The sequence below is a fragment of the Ictidomys tridecemlineatus genome, unplaced genomic scaffold (assembly GCF_052094955.1).
Source record: "Ictidomys tridecemlineatus isolate mIctTri1 unplaced genomic scaffold, mIctTri1.hap1 Scaffold_36, whole genome shotgun sequence".
Taxonomy (NCBI): Eukaryota; Metazoa; Chordata; class Mammalia; order Rodentia; family Sciuridae; genus Ictidomys; species Ictidomys tridecemlineatus.
In genome coordinates this window covers 238029-254619 of record NW_027522439.1, presented here as the reverse complement: position 1 = coordinate 254619, position 16591 = coordinate 238029, and the positions used below count along the sequence as shown (strand labels likewise).

The following is a 16591-nucleotide window of genomic DNA, read 5'->3' as shown; positions in this document are numbered from 1 at the left end:
TTGATACTTACACCTTTCTTTGAGAGTCCTCTGTTTCACCATGGCTTTTATAGTTCTGGTATTTCTTATTTGTTTCTCTGCATTTTACATTTCTTGCTCAGTGTTCTCTTTTCCCTAGTTCCACTTTCTCAAGGATTTATGTGCTGTTGCAGTTTTCTGTCACCTATACTCATCTACTTTACTCACTTTATAGTCTTAATTCTCTTGTGATACTGGGAGTAGCCACCGAAAAAAAACGATGTAGAGTCCATAGCTAGTTAACTTTGATTCAAATCTTAACTCTTCCATTTGCTAGCATGTGATTCCAGGAAAGTTCATTAATTCTTCTCACATTTGGTTTTCTAATGCAAACCAAGGATAAGTAATGCTGAACTTGAATAAAGACTATAAGGATTACATGATGTTATGGTTGGAAAGAGGCTAACCAACCCCCTAACACTTAGAAAATGCTTTCCAAAAACCTTTAAAATAGTTTTAAAGTCATTTAGAAAAATTCCAATAAAATATCAAGTTGATACCTCAACTTAATACAGTAAAGCTCAACTTTTTTCTACATTGTATGATCAAAAATTAATGGCTTCAAATTTCAAAAAGCTGAGAAACTGTTTTTGTTTTCCTAATGTAGTTTGTAGTAGCATTTCTTGAACCACTGCTCTGTACTGCTGTTCTGCAGAATAATAATTGCTCTAAAAGATTGAGTGTTCAAATAGAGTTGGGAAACTCCAAACTGAATTAAGAAAGCTTTCCTGGTGCAATTAAAAAATTACTTGCATACATTTTGAATCTCTAATAGAGAAACTCTTCTAAATATATTTCCCCATGAAACTTCCCCATCACCTTTTATCCCAGAACATTTATATTTTGTAACTAGTGTTCCAAAAACATTGGCATTTGCTACTTGTAATCACCTGTCAGTGGTTTTTCCTATTACTTCTTGTCAATTTTTTTGAGAAATGGAGATCATACCACATGGAAACTGCCTTATATCTAGAGTAGTAAGGTGGGTGGCAACATAACTGTGTAATGATTCTTCTTGATTCTTATGATGCATGTTGATCATTATCCACAACGCTACATTTGTGAATTTGCCTGTTGACTAAAATTTATTTGTAAATCTCCAAATCAGTACTCTTGCTTCTCTCACAGTCATTTGTGGACACACAAATAGTGGTGGAAAATAAGCTTCGCCCAATGAGCACATTCCCACCTGAGGTAGAACAAGACGTGACTTTTCTTGTTTCCACTCTCATAATGTAAACAGATGTCTTTGTCATTGTCAATGTATTTCCATTTCATTTCCATTTTAATTTTCTGTTGGGGAATTCACTGTTTTAAATGGCCTCCAAGTGTAGAGCTGAAATCTTCAGTCTTCAACAAGGAGTTTATGATATGTTATAAGGAGAAAATATTGTTTTGTGTTAGAAAAGCTATTCAAGTCTGAGTTGCAGTGCTTATTTAAAATGAAAAATATGTTAAAATGACTCAGAGTTTTTGCCAGTGTGCACATCTCTGCAAATGACCATAAAAGTGCCTGAACACTGATTCTGGGGTTACAAAAAAAAAACTGGTTGAGCAGGCAAATGTGTAAATAGGGATTACAAAAATTATGAGCGCTAACTATATTTTCAACCAATAGCACCTCAGAGAAATTACTGTAAATACAAAGAAGCATGTAGAAGAATGTTCGTGGTAATATTATTTACAACAGTTAATAGTCCTTATTAGATAAATGTTGAAAATATTGTAAATGCAAACAGTGGACTGTCCACACCAATTAAAAGGTTAAATTAAATCTGCATGCAGAAATGTGGATGACTTTAATAGTATATACTGAAAGAAAAATTAAGAAGCAGAAACAATGCATTTAAGAGTGAGTGACAGGATGAGGACGGATTTGAAAAATGGTATTTAAAGGGCAGAAGCCAGGTACTTTGGTGAGCACCTGTAATCCCAGCTACTCTGAAGGCTGAGATGAAAGGAACACTTGAACTCAGAAGACCAGCCTGGGCAAAATAGTGAGACCCCAGGTCAGAAACAACAAACAGGGCATGGTGGTGCACAACTATAATCTCAGCTACTTGGGAGCCTGAGGCAGAAGGATCACCAAATTCAAGGCCAGCCTCAGAAACTTAGGAGACCGATTTCTCAAAAATTTAAAAAGTGCTGCTGACGTAGCTTAATGGTAAAGTATCCCTGAGTTCAAATCCCCAGTGCCAAAAAGCAAAATAAAATGAACAAAAGAAATGGACAGATAAAGGACAAAGACTAAATAGAAATAAAAGGCCATCCATTGTCCAATGGAAATAGTGCTGAAGGCTGAAGACCAGAAGAGGATCAATACAAAATGTGCTCCTAAGATTCAGGACAAAAACAAAAAGAATGAAACATAAAATCAGTAATAGTCTGTGCCAAGCATGGTGGTATGCATAGGTAGTTCCATCTACTTGGGAAGCTGAGGTGAGAAGTTCTGTTGAACCCAGGAGTTCAAAACTAGCCTGGGCAACATAGCAAGACCTTGAAACCTCATCTCAAAAACAAACAAACAAACAAATAGGATTCCTGTGTTTTAACAACAAGGGGAAAAAATTATAAGAAAACAGGATGCATTCAGCAAGAAACAAGTGGAACATATAAGAACAAAGGAAAACAAAATCTGAAAGGTGAAGATTAAAAAAAAAAACCTTGAAATGTGTATATAAAATTCCAGGTTCCTGGATGGAAGCACTAGATTTTCCTTATGAATTAGGCTCCTGTATTGCTGCCTGTGGTACTATTGTTAACCAGGAAGGTGCCAGAGATAACTTAACATTGACAATAGGCCATTAGAAGAATGTCAGTGATAATTAACTACAGCAAGTGTCTCTAGCCTATCGATTGCAGCTGTGACTATAATCTCAGGTCATCCATTGCTTGTTTTTCTTCTTGAATGGAGCCAACTCCCCTTACAGATATTAAATCTGTGACTTTTTACAGTTTACATTATGATGTAACCATTTGTCCTCTAAAAGATTGAACTCCAGTATTGAAATTTTTCAGTAAATTTAGGAGATGAGAGATGAGTTAATTTTTTAAATTTTTTCCTATTAAGAGCATAAATGGAATTTATAGTTAGAGTTGACTTTTTTGTATAATAATTCTCCCTAGATGCAACCCTTATTCTAGGCAACAGAAAGGACTGAAAAAGTGATTATACGCATAAACCTTATTCTGCTAATAAAAACACTCAAAGTTTGACTTTGGTCAATCTGGAAGATTTATTTTTCTTCTCATTTGCTATAGATGGAGTCTCAGAAGACCATTGAATTGCATGCACTGCAAGACACCATGCTGGAAAATGACAGGCATTATACAATTCACCTGTTACCAATTGATGAGGTAGAAATATCTCCCGCAAAAGGTAAGAAAAATTTTAGAAATTAAAAAGTAGATTAAAGCAGATAATTAGTAGTTACATAGATAGGCAATGTTAGGTTTTCTAATTCCTAAAATTTTGCTAAAACATAAAGATGTACTCAGGTAAGTACACTTTTAAATTAACATTATAATACCCCATGTTGGTAAGACAGGTCAGATTTCATACTGCTCAGCTGTGACTTTTTAAATAAAACATTTTTATGAAGCAACATTATAAAATTAATTATGGTAGCTTCCTAAATGATGTGATATTAGGAGACTGGTTAAATGTGGCAGAATGCTATGCAATCATTCAAAATGATGTGGCAGAGAAACAACTACATTGAAAATGAATAATTGTTATGGTAATAAAGTAGGTTTCAGAACAACATGCTCAATGTAATCCCATTTTTGTCATGTGCTTTCTTTCTTTTCTTTCCTTTCCTTTCCTTTCCTTTCCTTTCCTTTCCTTTCCTTTCCTTTCCTTTCCTTTCCTTTCCTTTCCTTTCCTTTCCTTTCCTTTCCTTTCCTTTCCTTTCCTTTCCTTTCCTTTCCTTTTCTTTTCTTTCTGCTGGGAATGAAGCCCAGGGCCTCATGCATGCTCCATATGTGCTCTGATGTGCTTGTCTTATGTAAGTTTGGAATTATTTATTTGAAATATTAATAATGGTTTTGATTTCCTAAATTTGGAAACATATTATTTTTATAATTCAACATTGTTTTAAACTAACACATTATGTTTGATATGTAGTGTTTACCTGTTTTCATCTGAAACTAGAAACTACGTATTTTGACACTTCAGAAACAGGCATCATATGGTTCCTGTGATGACTTGTTACTTGGATCAGTAGAGAATGTTTCAAGAAAATTTTTGTTGTGTGTTCTATCAACAATAATCACAGTAAAAAATGGCCCAGAGTTTAATTATAAAAACTTTGTATTGTTACATGTCTTTTTTGCTATCAAAACTCCATCCTATTCATGGGTCTGTGACAAAAAGCAAAATCTGTGGTCAGGAAAATTCTAGCATTACTGTATGTATTTTGGGTAGTTATCCTTTTGTGTTATGTGTCATCATCAACTTAGGTAGTGCATCAATAATCATTCTGGGAGAAAGGGGAGCGCCAGGAGAAGTTGGGATAGCTCCATCATTTAGGCATGTCCTCATCGGGGAGCCTTCAGCTAAATATAATGGTACTGCTATCATCAGGTAAGAGTTTCAAGATTTTTCTTTGCTTCTACGGGGTTATGACATTGTTTAAAGGATTAGTCGTAGTACACCATTCTTAGTGCATATACAGTGTTCATGCATCATGATTTTACATAAATGTAGCATCATTTGGAAATGCTGCACCTTTTAGACTGAAATAGAAATTAGATCCCAAAAAAGTTTCAGACTAATGGATGATTTGCATAACCTACACCAAGGAAAGCTCCTGGCGTTGAGATCAAAAGTCCATGCTTTCAGCCCTATTCTGTAGCTAAATGTGCAATATAGGAGATATATTCCATCTTTGTTAGCATGTTTGCCTTAGCTGGAAACCATCTTTTAAAAAAACATCAAGGTCAAAGATTTTTTATTCTAAGTGTTACAATGTCAGGACTTATCATATAACTGAATTAGTATGATCATAGGAATGTCTGTTTCTCTCAAAATTTCTCATGAGGAATAGAGGTGGCAGCCATCAATGAAGTGGCCAGATTTGACTCAATATTTTTTTTTAACTATTTTATTTTTTAGTTATCGGCGGCACAACATCTTTGTTTGTATGTGGTGCTGAGGATCGAACCCGGGCCGCACGCATGCCAGGCGAGTGCGCTACCGCTGAGCCACATCCCCAGCCCTTGACTCAATATTTTATCTTTGGGTTAGTTATCCAAAGATGATTATTTATCCTTTTACATTAGTATGCACATGTATGAAGTGTTTATTATTCTTTGGAGAAGTTTGTTAGGCTATTCATATTTTATGCCCTATGTATTAAAAATCTGTAACAACTTCTTTTTATTCCCTCCCACTATTAATGTTCAGTTTTTGCCAATATGCTTGTCATACATTGACACTACACTAGCTCAATATTTTCTAAGTACTTTCTTGCAGTTTATAATTGATAGACAAGTTTATTTAAAAGTATTAAGTTCTTGAAATAAATGAAAATTGGTTACTGTTGAAAGATTCAGTAAACATTTAGGAAAAGTACCAGCAATCAAAATGTATTGAATATACATTTTTGTATTGTTGTAGCCTTGTTCGGGGCCCAGCAATCTGGGGAGAGGTCACAGTGTTCTGGAGAATCATCCCTCCTTCTGTGGGGGTATTTGCTCAAACGTCAGGAAAACTGACAATGTGAGATGGACAGTCTGCAGCCATTGTAGTGATACAGGTATCAATGTTGCTGGCTTATTATGCCCTTCACTCTGTGTGTGTGTGTGTGTGTGTGTGTGTGTGTGTGTGTGTGTGTGTGCGTGTGGTGTTGGGGTGGGCCATGAGGAGGTTGGTAATACTGCAGAATCTGTTGCTGCTTTATATGTAAAAGGAATGTTTAAGTTTTACAGATTTTACTGTTAATGATTGTTTTCATCCTTCTCTAGGCTTTGAATGATAATATTCCTGAGGAAAAGTCTTTCTATGAGTATCAGCTCACTGAAGTCAGCGAGGGAGGAGTGCTGAGTCGCTCCAGAAGCATGGCCAACATCACTGTGGTGGCCAGTGACTTTCCCTATGGCCGATTTTCCTTTTCACAGGTGCAGCTTCGAGTATCAGAGGAAGCACTGGGGGTATGGTGTGACTTACTTAAAAATATTAATATTATTTTTGTTTTTGATGTTGTGAATGCTTTTTAAAAGTATTCCCTTGTTCATAGTCTAAAGTTTTTCACAAACACATTAAATTGCTCCTAACATTATTTTAACATATAGCATATACTTTATAAATTCATGTTTAATTTCGACATAATCCTGGTAAATAGTCTTTAATTAGTGATAATGTTGTCTGGTAGATTAGACATACAAATCAAATGAGAAAATGCTTTTTGCCTAGGCTAATGTCATGATCATCCGTTCGGGTGGATATTTTGGCCTGGTGAGACTCTGGTACAAGACTGTGAGCGGGACAGCAGATGCTGGCTCAGATTTTGTTTCTGCATCAGGAGAGCTCCTCTTTGAAGCCATAGAGACAGAGACGGTGAAGAGTCTGCTTGTTGAAATCCTTGATGACGACCATCCTGAAGGCCCTGAAGAATTTTCTGTAGCAATTCTAAAGGTGGAACTCCAGGGAAGGTAAAGAAAAACAGGAAATGAGTAAAAAAGAGGGAGAGAGAATGAATAAAGCTACATGTGTAGACACCAATACTGAGGCGTACAACTATTCTTTTCTTGCTGTTTTTCAACCTATGTGATGTTCCAACAGCTCATAGAAGGGAAATTATGAAAAAGACTAGGTGTTATTATTTGCACTTTTCTGAATTTTAATTTTTCTTTTGAATGTACAGAGTATGTGGCTCTGATCTGTGAATTCATTCAGAGCAGGCAGGGAATGAGCATGACACTGTGTCTAGTAATCTGGTGAGGAGAGATCCTAACTGTTCTCTAGGTCACAGGTCTGCTGGGGTGGCAGAATTTGCTTCCTGCTATTTCTGTGCCTGAGAAAGAACTGGAGGGAGGGGCATCTTTCATTGTGTATCTGAAAGCTATATTGTTTTCTTATGGGTGGTGCCCAACATCAGTTTTAAAGTGGGGAAATTTTTGAGTGGAAGATGGTTGGCCATTAATGTGCAATATGTTTTTAGTGAAGATGAAAATTTAACCATCATGAGTCTCTTTCATTCTCTGTTTTCATGGAACTGGCTCAGTTGATGAGATGGAAAACACCCTTAGCACATACTTGAGTACCCATGGTTGAACAGCTCACAGGTTCAGCAGCTTTGCAAGCTCCTCTCCTCTGCACAGCTTACAAAGGACACAAAGGGGGTTCTTCCACTAGAATAGCTTTTGTGTTTATAGGAATCTGGAACAATTTTTTTTGTATATGAAAATAGTTTTACATTTGTTACATAATTTTGTGCTTTAAAAACTTTTTAAACCAAAATATTTCTCTCTCAGTGACTTAAGTAGAGGGTACATCATCCTAGCTGGGGGAAAAATGTTTTGTGTTTACTTACAATTCAAATCTTTAATTTCCCAGAAATGATTCAGTGACTGGCAATGGGAATGAATTTCTATACATATTAAATATGTTAAAAGTCAAACTGGTCACCCCTTGAATCGAATAAGTTCATTTTGGAAGAAATAGCTAATTAAATGTGAGATCATATGTGTGTTATTGATTGATTATAAGGGGACTTAAATATTTTTGCCTTCTTGGCTTTTTAAAAAAGTAGTTTCTACTTAAGTTTAATTCTGGGAAAGAAGTGTGTCCTTCCAGATAAATTTCTGGACTTCCTTTGATCTGAAAAAGAAAGTAGTATAGCACAGTGTTTTTTCCTTGTTGCCTACTCACTAGAATTACTACTACTTTGATACTAGTGTATGGTAATCAGCTAATTTACAACCCATCTCAGAGTACTGATAATAGTTACTATTATCATTTAATATTTTAATCCTCAGTTTTCCAATTTTGCCTAATACAAAATATTTATTTACCACTTTTCAATTTTCAGTACAAGGTAGGTGATAAATATCAGGTAAACAGAATTTGAGAATTGTAAGGACTAAAATCATTCACTGTCATTTTTTTATCTTTAGAAAATAAAGTGTCATAAAGCCCTGTAAGTCAAAGCCTGTTCCATGAGAATAACATCTATCTTAAAATATGTCTTTTGTAGAAATGTTATTATATAAGTAAACTGCCCTCAATATAGAGGAATTATAATTTCATTAAAATATTTTCTTAAATCTTGATGGTTTAACTTGAAATTTAATTAACAAAAAGATACTCCTTATATTTTTAAAGCAACTCTTGTAACCTAGCAATGTAAACCTCACCCCTACCTGGTTTACTCTCTGAGTGCCCAAGGCTCATTACTATACATGTGCTCAGAAGTGATCTCCAGAGGTTTGTCTTATTTCAGTTGCTTCCAAATTTTCTAATAGATTTACCATGTTCACATTGCCCAAGTTTAGTGATTTTATATTAGTTTTGGTTTCATGAAGGTGCCAGTAATTGGGAGAAGCACAGAAATCTTTTCAAAACATCATTAAAAAAAAGGAGTACCTTAGTGTTGAGTATCCTTAAAAGTATTACAATACTTAATAGAGCTAAGTTATAGGAGCTAAAAGATCCCAAAGGATCTTTCAATTCATGCTAAGCAATTATGTATTTGTTATTTATTTTTTGTGTTTTAAAATTTTATTTTTTATGACTTTCCAAAGAGGATATGATTTTATCATCCAAGAAAATGGACTTCAGATAGATCAACCTCCTGAAATAGGAAACACCTCTGTTGTTCGAATCATAATAATGAAAAATGATAATGCAGAGGGAATTATTGAATTTTACCCTAAGTATACTACTTTCAAAGGTAAGTCCAAGTGGCTTACTTGTATGTTTTCCACCATCTTCTCAATTAGAAAGTACCTGAACATAGTATTCAGTTTGAATTTGCATATGTAAAATTTTCTTGGTTTGGTGTATATGTGTGTGTGCACACACATATATACCTTTATATTTTTATACTTACTAATTTTGAAAATGTTTTTAATTATCAATATGAAGTCTTGAACCATTCTGTGTATGGCAAAGCCAAATGGTTAAAAATAAGTAATTGTAGAAAAAAAATTATACTTAACCTTAGGATTATTAAAATGTTTCAGTTTTAAACATTTTAATGAAAACTTCTCTAAATTATTTAATTTCCTATGTCATAAGAAATTAGTGAATATTCACTTTTTAGTGAATAATTACCTTTGAAATGACTTTGTTATTGGTGCAGGTGGAGGTAGTGTCTGGATCTTGATCCTATTTTTGGAAGTAGTTTGAGTATCACTTTCCCTTTGTAGAAGTTCCCTTCTATAGAAAAAGAGTACAGAGAATTATGGCTATATCCCTTTCTAGGGAGAAAGAGAAAGCTCCCTTTCTAGGAAATGGTTTTATTCAAAGGAAGAATATAAGGGGAATGAAGGGAAGGGAGGGGAAATGGTAATAGGAAAGACAGTAGAATGAATCAGACATAATTTTCTTATATTCATATATGAAGACACGACCAGTGAACTCCACATCATATACAACCACAAAAATGGGATCCTAATTAGAATAAGTTATACTCCGTGTATGTATAACATGTCAAAATACACTCTACTGTCATGTATATCTGAAAATAACAAATAAAAATGCTATTTAATCTGAAAAATTAACATGTTATCTATCTTGGGCAAGTAATTTGTTGGCTCCATTGTTTCTGTCAAAATTCTTTGGTTATCTCGACATTTTTAAAGTTCAACAAAAAATAATTTAAGGAATTGGTTAATAATGACTTTTATGGGTAAATCATGCAAGATATTACAATTTTCTGAACTTTAGTCTACAACTAGTAAAAGTTGTGTTGAATTTTTGCATGAAGAAAGAAATAGTATTTTGACTATTTTTTCCGTTTCTTAATTTTGATTCACTCTCTTTTCAGGAATCATGGGGTAATACCTCTCTATATATAGTTTTTTATGTAAGTGCACTCTTATTTATCCCTAGATATGTGAACTATATGAAATGATATTTTAATATATTGAGGTTAGTAGAGCTCAAGTAGAAATAAAGATTTTAAAATTAATTTTTAAATTGAAATCAAGCATTGAGGTTGCATTTTCATATTCACAGTATACTTTAAAGGACCTGAAACCATAACAGAATTTTTATGTAGATTTTTTAAGTATTCATATAAGTAGCATACATTTTATTTATTTATATTATTATCTTTAAACAAACTATTTAGAACTAATCCATATAAAATTTGTAATCCATATATAAATTTGAAGTTTCTTAAGTCCAGCTAACATTGTCTTATAAACCAAGTCTTTATGTTTGTACATGGTACACAGAGAAGAAATGCCTATACTAATGACTAAATAGGTTGTGTGGATTCTAACCTTTACTGTTCACTATAACTTTCAACATCTAGTGAACTACATTATTCCTAAAAAAAAAAAAAAGAGTCATGAAATTTTCACTAATCGTTTTTAAAGTGATAGCTTGCCTTGTCACATTATGTTTAGTTACCTAGTTTAATTTGTCTGAATCATATAAAAGTTGGTTGCTTTTTCCGGTGTACCAGTTAACTCCCAGTTCCCCTTACAGTGGAGGAGTATGTTTGAGCAACTGTGATCCCAGTGGTGAGGCTGCATGGAACTTATGGCATCGTGACTGCTGATGTCATCACCCAGAGCTCCTCTGCTGTTCCAGGGGGCGTCAGTTATATGCTGCACAGCAGTTCAGTCACCTTTTAGCATGGACAGAACTTAAGTTTTATAAATGTCTCCATCACTGATGGCAGTGAAAGGTTGGTAATCCAGGAAACTGTGCGGGCCCACATAAAACATGATATTGAGATCTGACTCTAACATGCACCCATAATACATGTCCCCATTGAGAAAGAGCAGATGAAAGACTTTAGGGGATGTTGGGCATAGGGAAAGGGGTCCAGGGACCATCATTGTGTATGTGTTTCCTTTCAAATAGGAGAGATAATTTCTATTTCTGGAGACTTAAAAACTCTAATCAGAATGTGGAAACATCCTTCAGTACACTGCCTTAAGCCTTAAGCAACTGAAAAGAGAGGAGGAAAGTCTAATAACTGTCCCAGGTTATGTAATATTGATGCTGACCATTCATGCTTTCAGTTAAGCACCCTCTTCGTCCATTTGGAGTCTGACTACTGTGCCTTGAATATGTATGATCAATTTGGAAAATGACTAGTTATTTGGATTTTACAAGCATTTTAATATGTTTAGACCCAGAATTGCTCCTTCTCGCTATGCAGTGAATTTGAGGAGCCTTTTGAAATTCTTCTCACTGGAGCTACTGGTGGAGCGATCCTTGGGCGCCACCTAGTGAGCAGAATCACCATAACCAAGAGTGAATCTCCATTTAGCACTATAAGATTTCTCAATCAAAGCAACATTTCTGTTCCTAACCCCAATTCCACAATGATTTTATCCTTGGTCCTCAAAAGAACTGGAAGACTCTTAGGGGAGATTCAGGTAGAGTTATTCTTTTTTTTTTGGTTTTAAAAATAATTTTTGATAGATTGTATATAATTTTAGATTTTCTTCTCCAAATATATATGCTTATTCACAATCAATAAATAGTATTTATTAATTACTTTGTATGGGTAAAATGGTTTCTGGATAAGATTAAGTACATAAAAGTGTATTGGACATACATCTATCCTCAAGGAATTCTTGAGAGCAAGTTAATGATTCTGTTTAAATTAATAACTTCAACAAATATTTTTTATTTTTATGTGTTTTTTCTTTCCCGGTACCAGGGATTGAACTCAGGGGCACTGAATCACTGAACCACATCCCCAGCCCTTTGGCGTGTTTTATTTAGAGACAGTGTATCATTGAGTTGCTTAGTGCCTTGCTAAGTTGCTGAGGTTGTCTTTGAACTCGTGATCCTCCTGCGCATCCTCTTAAGAGCCACTGGGATTATAGGCATATGCTTCTATGCCCAGCTTCAACAAATATTTATTGGGAGATTTCTAGGTGCTGATCCTGTTTTAAGTACTAAGAATATATTTGTGAATTAGATCTCTTATGTGTTCTTACAGAGTGCTCACTTTAGAAAACATCATTAAACAATAATAAAATTAGTAAAAACACATTATCTGATTACAATTAAGGCTCTGTTTATAAAATTGGGAGATAAATTTGTGAATGACCGGCTGTCTACTTTTCTTTTTTGTGTGGCACTGGAGGCTGAACTTAGGACACTCTATCATTGAACTTTACCTGAGCCCTTTATTATTTTTTCATTTTGAAATGGATTTTGCTAAGATTTTGGCCTTGAACTTGCAAACATCCTCTTTAGCCTCCTAACTAGCTGGGATCACAGGCTTGTTCCACCACGCCTGGCTGCTGGCTACCTTTAATTGGATGTTGAGGATATGATGTTGAAGCTGAAGGCTGAGGGCATGTAATTGTTAGAGAGTTAAGTATGTGGGAGTCCTGCAGAGACATAGCCTGATGTGAGTTAGGAGAGGTCCCAGTGGTCAGGGCTTGCAAATAATGGTACAAGAGTACAAGATAGATTAGAGGGCTCAATAGGTATTTAATCACATAGAATCTCCTTTTCCAGGTGAAAGATCAGTTCTAGTTGAAAATAGGATGCTATTACAGAGACTTAAGAATGGGAATAATGTCATGGATTGTCATCGAAAGCATCTCACACTGACTACTGTTAGGAAAGTGGTTTGCCATTGAAGCAGTGTAGAAGCACCAGGATTAAGTTAGGAGGCTATTGCCCTCTGCAGAAATGGTGGTGGAAAGAGATGATCAGTGAATAGATATTGAGTGTGTTTTGGAGGAAAATTCACTGGGTTCAAATTGGAGACTGAGAGAAAGAGAGGAATCAAGGATACCTTCTAGAATTTTAGTTTGAACAATTGGCTAAATAGTACTGTTTACTGATATTCAGAAGTTTGGGGGTGAATCAGGAGTTCTGTTTTACCATGTTAATTTGAGATACTAGTTGACATGCCAGTGGAGGAGTCAAGTAGGCAGGGGAGTGTGTGAGTGCATGCACAGCGTGTGGTCAGGGCTGCGGCACAGACTAGGAATGCACTGACACTCAGAGAGTTGTTTGAAACCTTGAGATCAAAGAGTGTAGATAGTGATGTGGAAAGTATGTAGCTGAGCCCTGGGCTTCTGAAATTTAGCATTCAGAGCAGAGAGCTAGCAAAGAAGACTGAAAGTAAAGGAAGAAGAAAACCAGGAAGGCATGTGCCCTGTAAGTACCATACAAGCCAAGAAAGATAGCATATAGTGTTGTTGGAAGATCAAGTGACAAGCAAAAACAAGTGCCCTGTTTTTTTCCTTCATAGTTGATATGAAAAATATGAAATTTGGAATTATTGAAATTTAAAAATACATTTATTATAATGTGAAAATTTGTTACTTGTAACAACTTATGAAGATTTCTGTTCATTTTACAATAGGAATTTAACTACATAGACATGCAGGTCATATTTGCAAATGCCATTGTTTTATTAAAAAATAAGCTGATGAAGTAGGAATTCTCTGGATTTATCCTATAATAGTTTTGTAATATATGTATGTTAGTTTTTTTCTAATACTACATATACTGCAATAATCCTTTGGTTAAAACTAATCTTCTCTATTAAAAAATTTAAAAAAAAAACATTTTGCAGGTAAACTGGGAGATAATAGGACCCAATTCTCAGGAAACCTTACCACCACAGAACAGAGACATTGCAGACCCAGTGAGCAGATCATTCTTTTTTGGAGATGGAGAAGATGGAGTGAGAACCATAATTCTGACAATCTATCCTCATGAAGAAATTGAAATTGAAAAGACCTTTGTAATTAAACTTAAACTTGTGAAAGGAGACGCTAACTTAGACTCCGAAGCTAAAGATATTACATTAACTGTAAGTCTGACTTTACCTACAAAATTTCAGATTTAATAGATTTATCAAATTCATTTATAGTGTTTGAAACTCTATATGCTTGTGTTGAATTGAAAATTATGAAGCCATAAGAAGTCATAGTAATTCCAACAGATCAAACCCTTTTATTTTTATGTTTGTTCATGACATAGCCTGATTATTAGCAATTTTTAAAAAGTTTTAAGAGAGTGATACTTATTTTACAATCTTTGAGAAAATTTGTTTGGCAATATTTGCACTTTTACAGAGGAAGTATTTGTTATGTCATCTTTGTCTTCAAAATAAAGAAAAATTATTAATGTGCTATAAATCAGGTTTTTTGAAGAAAGAATGCACTTGTTTGATTAACACAATGATTTGGTATTATATTAGACCTGGATTCTATATATGTGATATGAATCACCTAGTCATGAGGGCCAGAATTACTGGGAATTAAGTAGCCCCGTATTAGTAAGCTACTGAAAACAATGTACAGAGAGAGAGCACTATTTGATTTTTTTGTTTGTGTGTTTGGAAAATACTCTTGTTTGAGAATCTACTTCTGTCATAGTATTCTGAAGAAAGAGAACCAGTAGGACACATACACATAGAGTGATTGCAAAAGAGAAAGAGATTTTAAGGAACTGTCTCCTGTGATTATGGGAGTTGGCAGGCAGGAGACCCAGGAAAGAACTGAAGCTGTCTGTGGGTCTTGAGTGGGAATTCGTGGGGCAGGCCAGCAGGCTGCAAACTCAAGCAAGGTTCCTGAGTTACAGTTTTGAGGCACAGTTTCCTTCTGCTGCAAGAAACATCAGTGTTTGCTTTTCAATTCTTCAGTTGGCTGGAAATGACCACCCACTATAGAGGCTAATCTCCTTTATTTAGAGCCAGCTGATCCTTAAGGTTAATCATATCTATAGAACACCTTTGACAACATCCAGACTGTTGTTTGAGCAAACAACTGGAGGTGTAGTCCTTCCTATTTGAGGCATAAAATTAAGCAAAATTACAGGGCATTTTTGCCTCTGTCCACTTCATGTCATAGCTAGAAAATTAAGATGAATAAAGCAAAAATTAGGTATCAAATTCATATCATTTTCAGGTTTTGCAAATTATAATTTTCTGCATACTTGTTCCCATTATTTTTATGGAATAAAAACCTATTCATCTTAGACAACAGTTAGTATAGTAGTTTACTCTCTTTTTTTAATCAAGTAGGTAAGCATATTATAGTCAAATGTTATTTCTATGTTTCTTCTATTTTCTCGGCTTATTGGTGCATTAATATGTTGGATGCTATAATTTCATCATAGTTGTTTATTTACTCTGCTCTTTTAATGGTCTTTATTTATTTATTTTTTTAGATACAAAAGTTTGGTGATCCAAATGGAGTTGTTCATTTTGCTCCTGAGTCTTTATCTAAGAAGACTTATGTGGAGCCACCAGATTTGGAAGGACCACTGGTCATCATTTTCCTTGTCAGAAGGGTGAAGGGCACCTTTGGAGAAATTACAGTATTATTTTTCATTTGATTTTTCCAAGTACACCAATTTACCTATTGAATGTGGTCAAGAGTGACAGAGAGCCTGCATTTTTCTTTAAAGTTTTTGAAAAACTAAAATTACTTGGGTTTTTGAGATAAATTGAGAGGCTTCGTTTAAGCACCTCTGGCCTCTGCAGATCTCATCAAATCTGGTTTTCTTTCTGAATTCAATATGATTACAGTTAGTGTATGAAGGACCTTTCTCAGGCTTCATTGTGAAGGACTGAACTATTTTGTATTTTATTTCTTGCTATAAATACGGAACCTTTTCTGTGTAAGCCTCTTGATTTTTTTAGAAATTACTTATTACATTCTTTAAGGCTTTATTTATCAACAGGATATCTCCAGTTAGCAAGTGTTTTTTAAGGGGTTGCATTTGTGTGTTTATTGATATAAACTGAGGATTCTCTTAGAAGTTCTCTTGGTATTTGGCTAAAGTCAATGACAGGTATTTTTTTTGCCAGAAAAATATATTTTGTGAAATTTCTGCATACAGTTAACCTCTCTTCCAGTAATGGATATTAACTGGTACTTCTTCAGTTGAATTTTTATAGTTTGGAGTTCAACAATGCTTGGGAATTAATGATAAATTCTTGATAATTTATAAATATTCCCTTTATATTTAAAATAAACAAAATCAAATTCTGATGTGAATCATCAAATTTTCTACTTATTTTTATTTTAAAATATCATATATGGTTCACTAATTAATGTAATTATGGAATTGGTGCGCTAAAATTAGTTAAATTGCTTTTCTTTCTTCAAAATATTTGATTATTTTAGAAGTAGGTCAAATAGTGAGAATTTTAAATCATGTTTTGCAAATTACAATGAATGCCTGAAGTGATTCATATACTACACAAACTTACATATACTTAGAGGATTTGGCTTTGAATGTAATGATGCACAACAAAATTTATTTTTGTACTTTATAAAGGGATATTTAATTTATTTGGTTTAATATAGTGGATTATCTAACTTTGTTGGAATTTTTCCCTTTTATTTTAGATTTACTGGGAATTAAGTAGTGAATTTGATATCACTGGTGACTTTATTTCCA

General features: G+C 34.3%; 1 protein-coding gene across 1 annotated transcript in view; it reads left to right on the top strand.

Annotated features, from left to right (window-relative positions):
* LOC144373347 (adhesion G-protein coupled receptor V1-like) overlaps nt 1-16591 on the top strand; it is a 105410-nt gene that overhangs the window by 48407 nt on the left and 40412 nt on the right. Inside the window, 11 exon segments of the mRNA XM_078036453.1 lie at nt 3280-3397; nt 4480-4603; nt 5639-5777; nt 5986-6171; nt 6434-6672; nt 8764-8912; nt 10679-10880; nt 11361-11580; nt 13752-13991; nt 15353-15502; nt 16540-16591. Of these exon segments, the coding sequence (XP_077892579.1) occupies nt 3280-3397; nt 4480-4603; nt 5639-5777; nt 5986-6171; nt 6434-6672; nt 8764-8912; nt 10679-10880; nt 11361-11580; nt 13752-13991; nt 15353-15502; nt 16540-16591 (1819 nt within the window).